This window comes from Danaus plexippus, chromosome 20 (assembly GCF_018135715.1).
Source record: "Danaus plexippus chromosome 20, MEX_DaPlex, whole genome shotgun sequence".
In the NCBI taxonomy this organism is placed as follows: Eukaryota; Metazoa; Arthropoda; class Insecta; order Lepidoptera; family Nymphalidae; genus Danaus; species Danaus plexippus.
In genome coordinates this window covers 6,254,030-6,271,501 of record NC_083550.1, presented here as the reverse complement: position 1 = coordinate 6,271,501, position 17,472 = coordinate 6,254,030, and the positions used below count along the sequence as shown (strand labels likewise).

General features: G+C 36.1%; 4 protein-coding genes across 5 annotated transcripts; 2 read left to right on the top strand and 2 right to left on the bottom strand.

Moving 5' to 3' along the window:
- Positions 1-730: 730 nt before the first annotated feature.
- Positions 731-5,512, bottom strand: LOC116774019 (DNA-directed RNA polymerase III subunit RPC4). Of its 2 annotated transcripts, XM_032666622.2 has the most exons (9): positions 5,250-5,512; positions 5,048-5,175; positions 4,799-4,908; positions 3,096-3,228; positions 2,587-2,664; positions 2,253-2,359; positions 1,615-1,695; positions 1,384-1,494; positions 731-923 (listed from the first exon to the last, which is right to left on the bottom strand). In XM_032666622.2, the coding sequence occupies exons 1-9, from the start codon at positions 5,411-5,413 to the stop codon at positions 765-767; spliced, it is 1,071 nt and encodes a 356-aa protein (XP_032522513.1). In that variant the 5' UTR covers positions 5,414-5,512; the 3' UTR covers positions 731-764. The 2 variants fall into 2 exon arrangements, with proteins under 2 accessions (XP_032522513.1, XP_032522514.1); XM_032666623.2 differs by lacking the exon at positions 2,587-2,664 and having other exon boundaries at positions 5,250-5,511.
- A 212-nt stretch (positions 5,513-5,724) lies between these two features.
- LOC116774067 (uncharacterized) lies at positions 5,725-7,055 on the top strand. The gene is made up of 4 exons (XM_032666696.2): positions 5,725-5,908; positions 5,979-6,215; positions 6,352-6,495; positions 6,905-7,055. Exons 1-4 carry the CDS (start codon positions 5,821-5,823, stop codon positions 6,961-6,963), a joined length of 528 nt encoding a protein of 175 aa, XP_032522587.1. The 5' UTR covers positions 5,725-5,820; the 3' UTR covers positions 6,964-7,055.
- Positions 7,056-7,380: 325 nt separating this feature from the next.
- On the bottom strand, positions 7,381-8,401 carry LOC116774068 (trafficking protein particle complex subunit 2). Its single transcript, XM_032666697.2, has 3 exons — positions 8,195-8,401; positions 7,921-8,070; positions 7,381-7,653 (listed from the first exon to the last, which is right to left on the bottom strand). The coding sequence occupies exons 1-3, from the start codon at positions 8,282-8,284 to the stop codon at positions 7,474-7,476; spliced, it is 420 nt and encodes a 139-aa protein (XP_032522588.2). The 5' UTR covers positions 8,285-8,401; the 3' UTR covers positions 7,381-7,473.
- Positions 8,402-8,861: 460 nt separating this feature from the next.
- On the top strand, positions 8,862-16,739 carry LOC116773964 (uncharacterized). The gene is made up of 17 exons (XM_061523915.1): positions 8,862-8,940; positions 9,021-9,241; positions 9,308-9,473; positions 9,542-10,025; positions 10,131-10,314; positions 10,503-10,595; positions 11,175-11,260; positions 11,432-11,618; positions 12,322-12,456; positions 12,865-12,953; positions 13,156-13,271; positions 13,413-13,623; positions 14,527-14,665; positions 14,981-15,111; positions 15,436-15,577; positions 15,988-16,202; positions 16,391-16,739. The coding sequence occupies exons 4-17, from the start codon at positions 9,976-9,978 to the stop codon at positions 16,554-16,556; spliced, it is 1,944 nt and encodes a 647-aa protein (XP_061379899.1). The 5' UTR covers positions 8,862-8,940; positions 9,021-9,241; positions 9,308-9,473; positions 9,542-9,975; the 3' UTR covers positions 16,557-16,739.
- Positions 16,740-17,472: the final 733 nt, after the last annotated feature.

The following is a 17,472-nucleotide window of genomic DNA, read 5'->3' as shown; positions in this document are numbered from 1 at the left end:
CCGAAAAATATTAGTTTTATTTCAATGAATACTCGCGAGTCTTAGGTCACTATAGAGATGTTTATCAGAAACCCTTTAAAACCCCAGATTTTCGTGAATGAAGATTTAAGTTAACATAACTTTCACCTATATACCATTAAGATGCATTCCAAAGGAATGAAATAAAAATAAATGATTATCTTTTTTTTTCGTGTCTTCTATCATAAAACGGCTTTTTATATTTCCATGTGACACATTTTTTTAGATTTTGCGATATGAGCCACAGTCTACGAAACTTAAGTTCTTTAATATAACAATTGACAGAAAAATATAAACGCTTCAAAATTATTTTATATGGAAAGTAAGTTAAATTGCTTAAGATCACAGCGGCTATTTTTTTTCCCCTGGGATGTCTCTAAAATTATAAATGCCTCATCTAAGGCAGGTATAAGACCTGTTGTATTGAATAGAGTTACTAAGAAGGTTGAGGAGGTGATCGTATACAGATGTGGAGTGTGATAGTAGAGCAGTGCTGGAAACCAAGAAATGAAAAGGTGTATACGAGAAGGATATGAGAGGAAATACAAATATGTTAGGTTACGGATGTTGGTGACGAGAGATATGGTTGGAGTGTACAGAGATGATAGGAGAGGAAGAGATCAGTGAAATATATATATGGAAGCCAGCGTTGTGTATCCCAAATGACTTGGGACGAGGGCAGGTGAGACTAGGTGTATGAAATAAAAATGTATACATTAAATATTATTTATTACACACGGTTTACTTCACACGGACATTTTATTGAACATTGACTGCCAGTGCGGTGTTATGTTCAGTTTGTGATGAAGGGGACCCAAGGAGACCAGGCTCGCGGAACGGGACGCTTCATCCACTCCTACCGACACGACCTCCTGGTGGAAGGAGGCTTTAGTGCCAGCACTCACCTGGATATAAATATGACTTAAGAACCAGATCTCAAGGCTGTACACAGAAATTTTGATCGCTGTCAGAATATTGAAGATGTATGAGGAAAAATATATGGCTCTGTATTCTTGAATAGATCGTCTATCATCGTGTAGAGAAGAGCATTGACAAAACGTTTGTTTAAACAGGACATTAAATATATCAAAAAAATTGCTCCCCCGAGTCACTACTCCAGCGACGGTCACGGGCACAGCTGTAAATATATATATTTTTGCCATCTTGGAAATAACTATACATAAAACAAGACTCCGAGGACGTAAGTCATTTATATGCTATAACTTTCTGCAAGTTTCTATTTTAGTTCCATAATGACCATTTTATGAACCGCTGCAATTTTTTATTTCTTAATTTCATCCCAAGTATTGATGCAGCGTCCTCTTTATTCGACATTAACTATATAGTAACTTAATATCACTCCACCTCAAATATCGTATCTCCTAAGGCCATGGTGACCCTGCCGGACCTGTGTATCCTCATCTTCCCTATTCTTCCTTCCTCGAGATCAGTCAGGTGACATCTGCTATCAGTTTCCTAAACAATATTACATAATAACTTTAAATTATGTAGCTAGTAGTACTATTTACAACTACATCATTATCAATCACACAAAGTATATATTTGGTTGATTATTATACAAATCATATAACTCACTTGTTCCGCAGCCTCAGATGTCCCAGGCTCATGTTTCCTATCATCACTAGCACCACCTCTACCCGGCAGGGAGTCGGCTAACTGCAATCACATAATTAATTTAAATACATGTGTTACATAAAGAAATTGGTCAAGTGCGTGTAGGACTCGCGCATCGATGGTTCCGCATAATAAAAAAAATTAGTCTTTTATTTAAGCCTTTTATATATTTTTTACATCTGTTGTTACATCGGCAATAGAAATATGTCACCTGTGAAAATTTAAACTTATTAATATTCAACTTGTTCAAGATATCCTGGTGAGGAACAAACACAGGCAGCTCAGTAATCATATTTGTTTAGGTAATGAGATTCATTTTCAATTGTAGATAACTCAAATCACACAATGCAACTCCTACTGCCAACCGACTTGGTCATTAACATAAAACATTACTTAGTCATCTCAGAGACTCAGTCATGCCCAACAATGTGTTTCAGACACACACACACAGACTCGTATATATATATATATATAGTCACAGATATTATATTTATCTTTTATATATCCTAAAAAATTTTTACCATTTTATTGTACACATTCAAATCAAACATTAAATAAGCCAATATTTGTTATCTATGCAAACAATATATATCCCCTACCTGTAACAATATGAGTGTTGGTTTGTCACTCCGCAACAGGTTCATAACACTCGAATCTTCATACACTTCCTTCACATCAGCCAAGGGCTTCTGTTCCAACACAGCCGCTGAAACACAAACAATCAATAAGTATATCACAACAATATTATTATACTAAGAGCAACTATGTAATACTCAAATAAGTGTATAAATTATTAGATAAGCATATAAATGAGCCCTCTAAATTCAAAGCTCTATGGTATATTCCACAGATAAGCTGTTTCTCTAGCACCATGAATGCCAGAGCAAAACGATTCGCCCTGATTATATCTGGTGCTGTAACAAATATCCTTACTAGATGCTTCCTCGCTCGGCTCCTGTTTCACTATCACCTCATTTTTTATCTTCACAGCGGCTTTTAATTGCTTAATGCCTAAAATAAATTCACTTTAACTGAATTTCTACATAAAATTATTATATTCATTTAATTTATATGACATTCCTGTAAACATTATATACACTATGAAGACGTGCCAATAATATATATAAATATATATATCAATTTCACTTGATTCCATAATAAATCAATATTTAATGCAACATAGTAATATTTTAATGAAAATAATTATTGTCTTATAAGAAAAGCGGTACGCAATCAGTATTGGATTTAGTAGCGACTCAAATCAATCTTTATATATATAGTTTCTATTAGAATATTGTGTTTAAATATATGGGAATATTCACTATTATAAAAAAACAAAGGGACCTCGGTTGTAACTTGTAACTTATTTCTATTATTAGTAAGGAGCAGCAGGTATGTGCTTATTAGGCTTGTTTACAGAATAATATTATTTGTATCCTTACTTCCGTCGTCCATGGGTAACTTGATAGGAGCTTCAATGTCCAACACCTGTTTGAAGTCTTCTCCTTCATCATCAAAAGCGTTGTTCTCACCAAAAGCCTCTTGGATTTTCTGTTCCTCCAACTCTTTATCTATCTGAAATGGTCTCGTGCTATCAAAGTGCTATACTCATGGTGTGTTTAAAATATTTTTGGTAACTCTAAATAATATTATAATAGCATAATTCTGTGACATGACATGAAGACAAATTCCTCAGCATTCCGTGGATTCACCGTGCGGGTGCCGGGTCCATCGCGTTGCAAGGAGAGGAGCTTCAACAGTGCCTGGGACTTGCAACCCAGGTGTAGGTTTAATGGGCTCCTATGAACTAACCTTTTTGTTAAGGCGGTGAAAGGTTTTATACCTACCCCTCCGTCTAGGGGAGACGGAGGATCTTATGTGGGATTCACTGACCAGAAGGCCCATGCTACCCACTAAAACACCAGCGGTCATTCTCCTCACCGTCTGGTGGATCGACGCGGGAATCGCTCAAGCCATGCATCCGCGACGATCCGATGGCAGGCCGCGAACGGCCACCCTCCCCGAGGGCTCACTCCACGTGGCAAGGAGCGTCCCCCCGCCTGGCGGGCTTGCTTAATCGCGAGAGGGTTAACCCCTCCCACCCAAGCCCACGCGGACAGTCTCCAACTACCCACCGCCGAGCGCAAGCGTCCAACGGCAGACAGAAGGGAGACCGGCCAACAAGCGACCCGGACAGAAGAGGCCCAAGTTTCCGTTCGCCGTATTCAGCGGCGAACCCCCCCCCTTCGTGACTGATTGCACCGGTTACCCGGTGGGCGATGGGGTCGTCACGTTCCGACGTCAAACGCGGCAGCCGAGGACGGCCGCCTCCTCCATGGGCTGACCCCCAGCCCTGGACCAAGAGGTCGAGGTCTCGAGAACAAAGAGGTCGAGGTCCTCCCCCCCGTGGCTATGAACTAACTTAACCTAACCTAAAGTCACCTCACCTCCTCGACAAGCCACTCTCTACTAACGAAATTTGAAACGAACCTACTAGGGTTACCTCCGCCGCACATTCCAAGAATGAACTGATGTTAATTCTTAACAGGCACAAGTCTTTTAGTAGGTTATAGAGAAATTTGGGTGTTATATCTGTAGCTCCTACTTCTAATGCCTATAAATCCACAAAGAAGCTATTCCTATTCCCAGAGTGAGTGTTTGAGCTCGTAATACCTATTGACTGTGATGGGATGGTCCTTCGGGATGTTGGTTTACCATGAATCATTAGCTCTATTAACACAAAGGGCTTTAAAATTCCCAAATACAGAAATATGTCTGGTCTGGACGCTCACACACAAATACATAGATTAACTGACATCATGCACAAAATATTATAAAAATAAGAAACTATATGTTGATTTGTTTATTAAAAAAAATAATTTTAAGTTTAGGCACAATACAGTTTAAAAGATTATTTTTATGTTGGCAGAACCGTTAAAACTACTCTTTTTATATTTAATTCACCTCTGTGTTTTTAGTGTGTATTTTTTTTTTTAGTGTATTAAGATTAAATACCAACATTTCCATTTAAATCGCCAAATAACTGTGTGAAGGTATTATTTTTATGTGTCACAGACTGAACGAATTCAAACTTATGCTATATTGTGGTTTACCTCAGATGATTTGTTTTTAGAAATCTAAATACCTTTACTACATCCTTGACCCTTAGTGTAGGTTTTTGGAGAGTGTGTGAGGAATCAACGTCACGTCCATAGGACACCCTACTGGAGTGATGTCGTTCAGCACTACCCAGACCTGAAAAATTAACATGATACAACTATGACACTGCAAATATCAATACATTATGAAAAGAAGATATAACATTTTATGTACGAATAATGTATTTGTTCATGAGCAACAGATGATTTAAATTACGTGAATTAAATTTTCTTACCTTCAGAGAATACTCCGCTGGACTTTATAATATTTGGTCCGTTTTTGAAGTTCTTATTTTTATCGTTCTTGCGATCCCGTCTGTTTCTCTCATCTTTTTTAGAATCACGATTACTTGTTGACGAAGCACTGAAAAACGTAAAAATTCTGTGATATCTTGATCATTAATAGACTAGAAAAGATTAATTTCATTATGTTTTTACCCTTTATTTTTATTCCTAGTTACATTTAAGTTTGGAGTGAAGATTTTTTTATTTGGCTTTAATCCACCCAGTGATAGGTCTCTTGGGGCCTTAAACGAAGCTAGTCTCTGTAGAGGATCCGTGTTGACACCATTTGCGTTTGGTTTGTCACCGGAATTGGACATATTTAATTATTTTAAAGTTTTATTCTCTCATAAATTGTATTGAATTTGATAATAATACAGCATGTTTATATCAATCTAATCTATGAATTAGCAGATTTGACAGTTCTCAAGTGTCACTAATGTCATAACAAAAACACATTAAAATCAGTTTTTGAATAAATAAATAAAGTCTTATAATTTAATAATAATTATACATAATTATAAAAATATTTATTTTACTTTACATTTGCGAATATTACTATTTAGAAAAACATAAACTGTATTGGTCATCGCATGATTTGAATCTGTATTCATAATTGTCAACAAACGACCGTTATTTTGACCGTTTATTTTGGAAAAGAGAACTCGAGTCATATAGACCTCTTGCATTTCTTGTATTTGTTAAAGTATAAGTCGTTTTTAAAAATATGGGCGATTCTCTCTTTGATATTTTCGGGGATCATATTACAAGACAAGTCGTGAAGAATGTTTCCAGACAGCCTTTATCCAATATTGGTAATTTTTCTTAGTTTGCTACTTGTAAACCTAGTTTCCACACGATGACTAAAATTTCTTTTTTTTTTAGAAAATATGGGAAAGACCGTCTCTTCTGGCCCCATAAAGCCTAACGAGCCTTTGAAAAAAGGCGACACCAAGAAATCTTTCCTTTCCAATGCTGGAAAGGCCCTTCAAAGTACTCCGATGAAAAAAGTCTTCACACCAATCAACGTGGGACCGCTCATATACAGCGACGAAACAGCGAACGACACTAAAGAATTTAATTTCGAAGAATTGGAATTTACTAAACCTGCATACAGATTAGGTAAAGTACATTTTTAAGAATAAAAAAGCAACAAATTTTTTATATTTATCTGAATTCTATAAAAAAACTATTTCTTTTTGTTAGTTTCTTATAATCATGACATTGTATTTATGAACATTGTATTTGCATCTTCTAGATAATTATCACAGAGATCTCCTTGATTTCCCGACCATACCAACAACTCAGAGGCATGAGATCACTCCTCCAAACACTCCGCCGCCATTCATAAGGAAATATAGCATGGAGTTCGACTGTTCCTATCAAGATGAATTCTTTTCAGGTAAAATATTATATTTTTGTAACCAAATGAACCAGTTATTGGTTTTAGGTTCAGTTTGAGCTGCATGAAAATGTATGATTTGCATTCATTTTAATGATCAAATCACTTCTTTGCCTTTTTTATAATATATACACATATCCATTTAAGCAGACATTACTCAAAATCTTATCTGTAAAAATTTGTCTATCATCAAATTATTCTTTGGGAATAGACAATTTTTTTTTTTATTTATTCAGATTATCGAATTATAAAATAGGTTTTTAAAGTTGTTTAAAATTTTTATATTTATGTATAATATAAAACTAATCAATTTTTTGTTTATTCACATTTTTCTTTAATAATTTTGTTTTTGTTTTTCCCTTTTTTGTGTCATATTTAGCTTCTGTTTCAAACTTCATAATTGTTACAGATGACTTTTCCAATGAAAGTATCCCCGATGACGACTTGGGACTTCCGGAAATATTTTAGTCACATGTAACCATAGAGGCATCATAGTTTATGTAATTCCAATACAACTTGACATTATTTTACTTGAGAAATAAACATTGTTACGTAGACAATCTTTATTGTTCAACACTTGTGGAAACATGAATTAATATTCTATGTGCCAGATAAAAGATGAATGCATTATAACATGAGCTTTATAAGTTATTAAAAAAAAAAACTTTTATTTTTAATATAAAATTTGTTTACTGTCTGTGAATTCTATAAAAAGCAATGGACCAATACTAATATAGAATTTTTATCATTCTTATAAGGTTTAGAAATACATGAAAAATTACTTTATTAGGACATAAGCTTGTGTATATTGTTGTAAGCACTTTTTGACTTGTTTTTTTTATAGAATTCATACATTAGGAATCTAGAATTGAAATAATTTTCAAATAACCAACAGTATTATTATTTATTAAAAATAAAATGATTATATTAATGTTTAATTTTCTTATACATACATTTCCTTATATTAATATATATATACTAGGTTAAATATTTCTTTCCCAGCAGCTGGACTTTCTTTTCAAAGGCTGGAAAGTTGATGACAGTGTCCTCCTTGTAGAATGGGTTCAACAACAGCTTTATGTAACATTCATATACATCTGTGAAGAAGTTTTTAATGCCATCCTCATTCCGAGCGTCATGTACCATCACAAATCTCATCTGTGAAAGAATTTGTTTGTTGAGTCTATATTCATTCATCATATAATTTCAACACATCATGTGAGCAATCAAAATTATTACAGTTTTATGAACTGACTGACTGACTTAAGTATTGATTTTGATGACAATTGAAAACATTCTTGAAGACATCTTAAAATAATAATTTTTTGTAAATTTAAGATGCAAGTCACATGAATAATGTTTATTATTGGAAGTTATTGGTTAGTATAAGTTTTATAAATCAAATTAAGTGATCTTGAACAATACCTGACTAGCGGTAACAAATGCTGAGACAAACCACTGGTTAAATTTATCAACCGATTTCAAATAAGTGTTGGTGACTTTCCACATGTGTTCGTCAACCAGATCCAGGGCTGAGTGGGCGATGAACTGGTTCAGGTGTCTGTTGTCTTCTTTCTTAAAAACATCCAAACTTTATAATTAAAACGTTACTAGGACAGATTTGGAAAGTAGCGTAAATCATATAGTAAAAACTCATTGCAAAAGAAACTACAAAGGTTGAAATTAATTTTTTAAATACCTTAACTTCTTTGGTCACTGGAATGAAATCAATTTCAAAAATCGGATTATCGGAGTGGCCAACAATAACAAAGTAATATGTGCCGGCCATTTTTTGTACCTAATTTCAAGAGTAAGATAATTCTTATTTATGACATTTGATGTTTAAAATTATAATATTTACTTAGGTATTATTTATTGGAGAAAAAAATGTCTCGAATATTTACATGACATTGACATATTCGTACAGATTGTAAACAAAAAAACACTAAAGAATTGAAGATGTCACAGGCGAAAACAAATTGTTCAAAGTCAAACGGTCATCTTACTTCTCAGTGGCATACTTTAACCAAAAAATGAAAGATGTAAAATAAAATTATACAATATAAACACGTAATATACACCACAGTTATATAATAGTAATAGAATTATAGCGAATTCAATCAAGTAATGATGTAACTAAGCGTCTCCCAATGTAGATAATTTATTTACTTTGTATTAGTAATATATAATTAATTAAATAACATAAATACGTTATTTAAAAATTTCTAAATAAAATTAAAATCGAGTAATAATATAAAAGTACATATTTTAAAAATATATACGTAAAACAAAATTTGTTTATAGACTGTATAAGTCATTACTTCGACGAAGCAATAATAAAAATTGTTCTAACTTTTCCCGCCAACATAATATTTATTCTATAGGTGTCGGTTATAAATATCACACTTAATTGCTTTCAATTAATATATTCGTACACAACAATGAGTAAGACGAAATAATTATTAATAATAACAATAATTCGCTATGTATAATAAGTAGTTATTAACGCAATTCAATTATTTTAGATACAGTTTTATATCACATTGATAATTTGCGGATGTGGAAGAGTGGAAATTGGGTGAAATATGAAACTAAAGCTTTCCCTTTGGTATTAAGACTTCACTATGATCAGCTTCTTATTACAATGGAGGAAAAAGTTATAGAATCACTTAATATAAATAGCAAACTAAAAGGGATTTTCAAAGATGACGTACTTATATTAATTATTAGCGTTATTGGACAGGAGGTTAGAAAAATATGTAAAAATATGTTTTAGTAGTATCAAAAATATATGAATTCCTATTTATTATAGGTCAGAAAAATTAAATTTCAAATAAAAGAAAATGTTAACCAGTGCTTACAAAAATTAGGTTTAAGATTCCCTGTGTTAAAATTTGGTTCAGAACCATCTAGAAAAAAATTTAAAGGAAAATATCGCAATGTAGAGGACATATTAAAGAAAACATTTGAAGTAAAAGGTTCGTATTTTGTATTTAAGGTTTTATTATTTGGTTTTACTTTAAAATTGTGTGTGTATTTTTTACAGATTCATTGCATACGTCCATAACGCCGGCTGAATATAAAAATTTCGTAAAATTGTGTCTTCTAGATCCATTATTTCCGCAACTTGTGATTGAAACCGAAGACATAGTAAATGAATATTTAGAAAAGACTGATGTATGAATTAAAATGAGAAAAAATGCTAGATTGATATTCTTATTTGATATTTTTGATTTTGTTCATGTAAATAAATTTAAACTTTGAATAAATTTTCAGAATTATTTAAAAAGTCATTTTTATTATCAGTCGTCAGGAGTTGCCTGATGTAATTTTCTGTGCATGTCAACAGTCAAATTTAAAAAAAGCCGTTTGTTTTTGAAACACTGTTGATAGACTTAAAGCAAAACAAATAATAAATATTCAATAAGTTTTAATATTTTTTTTCAGTAATAGAGAATTGAGTTGTTTTTAGCTTTAATCATGATGTCTAATAGATATACGTTGGGACAATCTTCAATACGGAAATCTAGGTGGGTTTGTTATGATCTAATTAGAACTTTTAAATTTTACATTGAGTTTGTCATTATGAAAGTTCATATTTACAAGTTTTAGCCAATAAATTGTTTTAAATATAGATTAGAAGGCAAGCCTTCTCTTCTTCCTAAGCCTCGTCGGCCGGGTTCAAGTGATCGATTATCAACGGAGACTCGTCGTCCTTCTGCAGCTGGACACAGATCTAGCAGCGCTGATCCACCTAGAGGAACATTCGGCCCTCGGTTGAGCAGAGAGGCTTCTGCTACGAAGCTACCTGTGAATGGGGTGAATATTCAATATTCTTGAGATCTTTCATTCATTGATATCAAATCTCGTAGCTTAAATCTCTATTTTTAAATTACAAAGAAAGTTAATTATTATTTTTGCACTTTAATTCTTTTTTATTGAACAAAGCCTATTATGATTAATTAATATATACGATTTTAATATTAACTGTTTATTTCTTGTTCTAGAGGTCTAGATCACAAACAGGTGATGCTAAGTATGGTGCGGCCACCTCGACTCCATTGCGAGTAAGCCACTACAGGTCTACTACTACTCCACAGGTAATATATTTAAGATAACAACTCCCAGTTAAGTCTGAGTTGCTATTTTTAAAGGTGGTAACTAGTTACTACAGCATAAACTTGGGCGGGCTTGACCAAGAAAGTACCACTTGATTATTCACAGAAGATCGGCTTGAGGTAGTTTTTAACAGCTGCGTTTCATCTGACAAGTGAAGGCGCTGGTTGCATTTTCCCTGTTCCCACTCTTTCCTGCCATCTCTTTATTCCCACCGTTTCCTCTATCCTCAACAATCAAGGTCGGCTATATCCCTTATGTTGCAGACGATGAGTGATGGTGACCTTCCATCAATTAGATCTACTGCTTGTTTGCCACCTTGATATAAAAAAAAAAATGTGTAATTTTGGAATCAAGTCAATCATTTAACATAATTTTGTTATTACATACAAACATGGAAAATGAGTTATAAATATTTAACAATAGAAGCTAAATTTAAAATCTCCATGCTGTGAAGACACTTCAAATGGATCACTTCTCGCAATAACTCAATTTAGATACAAATGTATGTAATGTTTTTAATATTTTACATAGAGAGTAATAATAGTTTCAATACCATTCAGAGAACCCCTTCAGAGGATCGGCTGAATCGTGATTGGAAGACCTGTCTTGAAAGAGCATTAGCCTTTGTGACCATCAAAGATCAGAGGTGAATATTATCGTACTCATTGAATATTACTTATTATTAATGATAGTTATTGGACAAGACCATAAAATGTGTGCTACATGATCACTATCTTTAAACATTTATGATATTAAAGAATTTGTATAAGTACAAGTGAAGTGCTAATTTTCATAATTTAATTTTATTTGGTGACAGGCCAATATCTAATGTGGCCTGGCAGCGTTCTGAGTGTGCGAGGGTGGGTGAGGCTCTGGCCAAGCGAGAGTCTTCGATGGCTCTGATCCGTCCGCTGACTATCACACGCTTTGTGGACACCGTCGGGGCTCTACTGACTGCTATCACCAAGGATGCTAAACTTAATAATGACAATTACGTTACTAAAGTTAGTATATTAAATCATGAATGAATGTTTACATAGACCAGGGGTTCCCAAACTTATTTCGTCTGCTGCCCACTTTGGGAATAAATTATTTTCAGCACCTCCATGTTTTCATCTGCTATAACTATAATTTATCCTCACTAAATGACCCCCAGGGCTTTACACAATGTCCATTTTTTTGTTGGTCTCTTACCCCCTGTAGGCCTCTAGCGCCCCTTAAATTGTGTTATTGCCCACTTACAGAAATGTTTTTTAGAGTAGGGGTTGAAGTTGAATCAGTACATATGTTGACTATGACAACAGTTTTAAATGACACCTCACTGAAGTAGGCAGAAAAAGAAAATTGATTTGTCTATTATAATTATTTATTTTATATTTGTAATAGAGATCTATATGTCAAATATTTAGTCTCATGTGTGAATGTATCTCAAGTCTGCTTCATCAAACTATAAGTTAGAAGATTCTCATTCATAACATTCTTTGATATCACCTGCAAACATTAATGAGTATGAGAGCACGAAGCTCCAGACAGCTGATATGCTCTCTCAGTTTCAGATTTTAATATAAAATAGCAATGGGTATGTACTTGTGAGTTTCAGTACCACAAATCTAATGAGTCCAGAGCTGTTGCCTCTGTAGACCCTGTGTTCTTTACTATCCTTCTTATTTAATAATGTAACGTTGTATGTCTGTCTGGTCCCATCAGCTGCCTCACCTGTCTAAGCGTGTGTTGTACCCCGGGCCAGTCTCCAAGTCCTGGCTACGTACAGTCAACACTCTTCACGCCTTCCCTCATGCGCTGGCTCTGGTGGCCTACCTCCTGGACCTGGTGACACACATAGTGGGTTAATTGATCGCTTTATTTATTTACCATGGAAGTTTTCTTTGTAAGAAATTGACTATTTTTTATGCGAAATAGCAAAGAATGTGTAAACATATGTGTTAGTAATTTAGTTAATAGCTGTTTTTAACTAAGCGGTTTAACTTTACGCTTTTTGTTTGTCGTAAGTTTTCTTTATAAAATACTCACTGCTTTTTTGTGTGTGAGTAAATAACATGTAAACATGTATGTGTGTCTGTCATGCGAAAGGTACTGAATGGATTTTAATAAAACTAATTCTTTAATACGTAATGTAGGTACCGTTAATTTATTGTTATTCTAACAAACATTACTTTATATAGTCACATGACGATAGAGGTCGCTTCTGCTGTAAATATATTTAAGCACACATTCTGAATGAACATACAGGAGAGTCCGGTGGAGGACGACTGGCTTTACATCAGTAAGGACGACCTGAGCTGTCTGCGGAGAGATTACTTGTATAAGTGCTGGATAAGGTGAGTCACATCAAATGTTCCAAACAACTACTGAATAGACAGTAAATAGTAAATACAACATTTGTTCATGTCATAGAAAGCTTTATCTTACTTTACTTAATACAATCTTTGTAAATTTTTTTTTTTCATATATACTTTTAATTTAATTTACACTGTCTTCTTGTTTATATGGTATCTTGTATTTATATTATTTATCTGACAGATTCCAACATCCAGGACACCAGTTCGAGGATCTGAATGAAGAGTATCTGGTGAACTTGAAGTCGTTGCTGGGGAACGACGAGGAGAAGATCAAGGAGTTGGAGCAAGTTATACTGAGTGAGATGTTATGGATGTAAATGTGTAGAAAATATGACTAATGTTAAATTAAATTTATTACTTGACTGGAATAATAAAAATTTTGCTTTAATAAAATAAAATTTTACATACTAAATAATCTGCAAGTATATCATACAACAGAATACTCTGCGTGTCTGAATGACGAGGCGGAGGCGGCCGCTCGGGCTGAAGTGGCGCGGCGCGAGGAAAGGCGCTCCGCCCTCGGGGCCGCATTGAAGGGAGCCAAGGCCACTCGGAGGGACACGCGGGCCGCCAGTGAAGCACTACGGGCAGAGGCCCGGGACGCGGACCAGGAGGCTAAGATGATAGACGCTGACGTCGACAGAATCAGGTGATGAGATCTAAGACTCGCGACTATTTATATGAAACTAATATTCTTGGCTTACTAAGCGTTTCTTATTATGTTAAACTACATACTCCCGACGTTTCGGCTACTTTGCAGCAACCGTGAACACTTGTGAACGAGATGTGAATGTTCAGAACGAGAGTCAGGTGGCCAGGAACAGCGGACATAATGATGAGGATGGCTGACAGAATTTGAAAGGAAGGAGTGTTTCTGAGTGGGATTTTTTGGTCAAATGCGGCAAGTTATCTATCATTAATATAAGCCAGTGGTGAGCGCGACCGAAATATATGAAATCAATTAATTTCCGTTGGATTAAGATCAAGTTAATTGATACCAACATGACAAAAAAGAACATTGCTGTTCCAACTCCTTATAATTTGATTGTCTGCGAGCTAGGAGTGAGAGAGTTATTACTGGGGATAGAGCGTTTACTATCTTCTCCTCAAATTACTCCTACCCTCAGGTGGAATATAGCTTCAAGGTCAAAAGGTTAGAGCTCAGAGCGTGAGATGTGAATGCATTAGTGTCATGTTACTAGAAAAATGATAGATTTGAATGTGGAAAGAATGTGTGGGCGGAGGCAGAACATAGGTTGTATCCATGGACTGTAAGAAAATCACATGAGTAAGAGGGGCTGATGATGTGAAGACAGAGACACTGGACATAACATGCTGTTTGGAATACGGATAAAGTAGGTGTAAGGGAGGCATGTCAAGATTAAATGTTCTAAAGAACGGGATATTGCTCTACACCTGGAAATCTGGTGTTGTTGAAGAGTTCCGTTTGATAACATGCTGCTAGATGTAATATTTGGACAAAACCGACTGATAGGGTAACTTGTGTGGAGAAAACTTGGTTTCATTTAACTTTTGTTCTGCGTGTATACAGTGCGGAGCTGGAGCGCGTTACGTCAGACCTGGAGTCGCAGGTGATGTCTCGTGAGCAGCGCGCCAGACTGCTGGACGACTTGGACTACGCCGTCAGGGTGCACGACTCCAAGAGGACGCTGGCCGACGAGATACAGAAGGTTACAGGATTATTATATTTATTATAAGAAAGGACAATCTTCTGGAACAGCTGCAGCATAAGACACAAATTTGAGAAAAAAGAGATGCTTGTTCAACTTGTTTTTATGTGAAGCCGGATAGTTCAGAGTTGGCAGAAATTATTTACAAAGATGGACCGAGGGATATAGTTGGTTCATGGTGACGAGTTACTTTTTGATACAGGGTGTTTAAACTGTTGGTGAGATCGCTGGATCAAAATATTTCCAATGAAACACCAAGCATTTTATATAATGTGTAGAAGATTTAATGTACTAAAAGTGTAATACTGTATGTAGATGGTGTCAAGCAAAGAGACGGAGCTGGCTCTGTGGCAGAAGAAGACCCTGGAGAGCTGCGGGGAGTACCGCCAGAGGCTCATACACCTGGCGGGGCTGCCGGCGCTCAACGCACTCGCCATCGACGAGAAGTACACACACGCTCACACACACACACGCACACACACACGCACACAATATTATCAATCAGGAATATATGTAAACGTTGACTGAAGTATTATTAGACAATTATTATTAGAGCACTTTGAGGATGTCACTGTGTTCAAACAACAAGATTTTGTCTAACGCCAAAAAATCGTCTATTAAAAAAATGACAATCGTAAAAATCAACAGATCAAGCATTTGTTTAGAATCTCGATTTAAAACTGAAGTTATCTATCTATTTATGCGAAAATGTAGTTTTATATATAAAAAAATATATTATTCTCTTGTTAATTGAGTATTTGTACGTTCAGTTCGTTGATGGGTGCCGAGTGTGTGTCGCTGGTGACCCTGGCCGTGGACACGCTCCGTGAGGAGGCCAGCCGTCTGTCCGCTAAGAAGAATGAACTCCTGAGGACCAGGAGCGCTCTGGCGAGGAAGAGAACTGCTATGATGGTGAGACGAGATGTCAACTTGCACACTTGTTAAGAGATCCAGATAGTATTCTAGCTGCTTATGACAGAAGTTTGTTATATGTGGAAGAACAATAACTGGAACTGGCAGCTCTTGGTTCACGATAAAATATATAAAATACGATGGCACTAAGTTATTCTCATCCTTCGGATCTGACTCGTGTTTGTTAAACACCTGTTTTAAAGCTGAATATTTTTTTTATTTTTCGTGCGAAATTAACGTTGCTTCTGGCAATACTGTCCACGTTGGAAGTGGAATTTTATGATCACGTGAATCATCCCGTAATGAAGCCATAGGGAAGGTAAGATGAAGCATAACCCATTAAACGGGTGTAAGAAGTTTAGAATTGTTTAGCGTTAGTTTCTTCCACTAATATACAACTTTGTGTCCAGGAAGAGGCGCGGTCGAAGATCGGCGAGGTGGCCGCGACCGTGGAGAGAGAACAGAAGAGTCTAGAGGGAGAGAGAGAGAGGGAGGCAGAGGAGGTGAGGAAGTGGACCAGGCACGAGGGAGAGACGCGCACCAGGCTACAGGAGCTGGAGCACAGGATACAGCAGTACAGGAGCGTGGCCGACCACCTCGCCTACTGGGAGGACAGAGACGGACTGTGAGTAGGAGATTATATGAAGAGAGAGGATTTTAACTGACCACATAAATCACTAGTGAAAAATATCAACGTTAAATAGCGAAAACGCTCGCCAAAAACTATACAGTTATTAATATAAACAACAAAAACATCCGTCGAAAGAGTTGAATATATTAGTTAAAGAATTAATGACAGATCCCAATGTCCAGGTGGAGATCCAAACTGTCGGAGTTGAAGGAATATATAGAGCAGCAGAAGATTGTGATGCAGAAGAGGCTGGAGCAGGGGAGGGCGAGGAGGGCGCAGCTGGTCGAGGGTACCCTCCGCCTGTGGAGGGAGAAGCTGGGCGGGAACAGCGAAATACACAGGGAGTGAGCGGCCGGAGTGTGTTGGTGTGGCTTACAGTTAGTTGTGCTCCTTATAACATAATTCGCGCTCATCCGGTTCGTGCCATCAAAGATTAAGCAAGCTTTGCCATCACGCGCCGGATGGGTTTGTACCAATAAATACATTTGTCGTTATAGTTAATATTACTTATATATTAAACATACTAACTTCTATCGCCTATCATTTAAATAAAACCCTTAACATAAAGATGTTGAAGTTGTGGCTCGGGCTCGCGCTCCTAGCCTATTGGCTAGCGTTATTCAGGGAGCGCAATAACTTTGGGATGAATCTAAGGAGGCCATCAAAGCTCAATAAACACCTAAGAGTTTCCAAGAGACATATTCTGGGGAAATCCCAGGATGACGTCGTTAGATAGCTCCCAAAAGACAATGATGCCCTAGAGCTAGAATCAAGACTTCAATTCCACAAGCAGTTTATGATAGGGGCAAAAAGTAATAGAGTAGGGTTAGGATCAAGTAGGAAGGCCAAAGATACGGATATATTAAAGATCTTTATTCGGCAAGACGACAATTCTAAATATAAGATCCATGCAATGACCTTAGAAATGCAGAACGAGTGGTTAGACATAGGAGATTTTTGCATCCCATTAGCACTAAAATGGCGAACTTAATGCACGATTGGTCGCCAGTATCGCTAAAATTTTATATCAATGCGCTCCAGATGACTCTCCCAGATCAGAGTAATTTAGTGAGATGGGGTAAAGATACCGAAAAAACTTGCTACATCTACGAAGAAGCAGTTGGAACTGCTAATTGCTTGATGGTGGGATGGAGGGTATTCCTGGATAGCGGCCAAAACTCGCGTCGTCAGTCATCATCATCATTCATTCTTATAACGTACTTCGAAGGCAGCCCTAGCAGGTTGGTCACAAATTTGGTTAGGA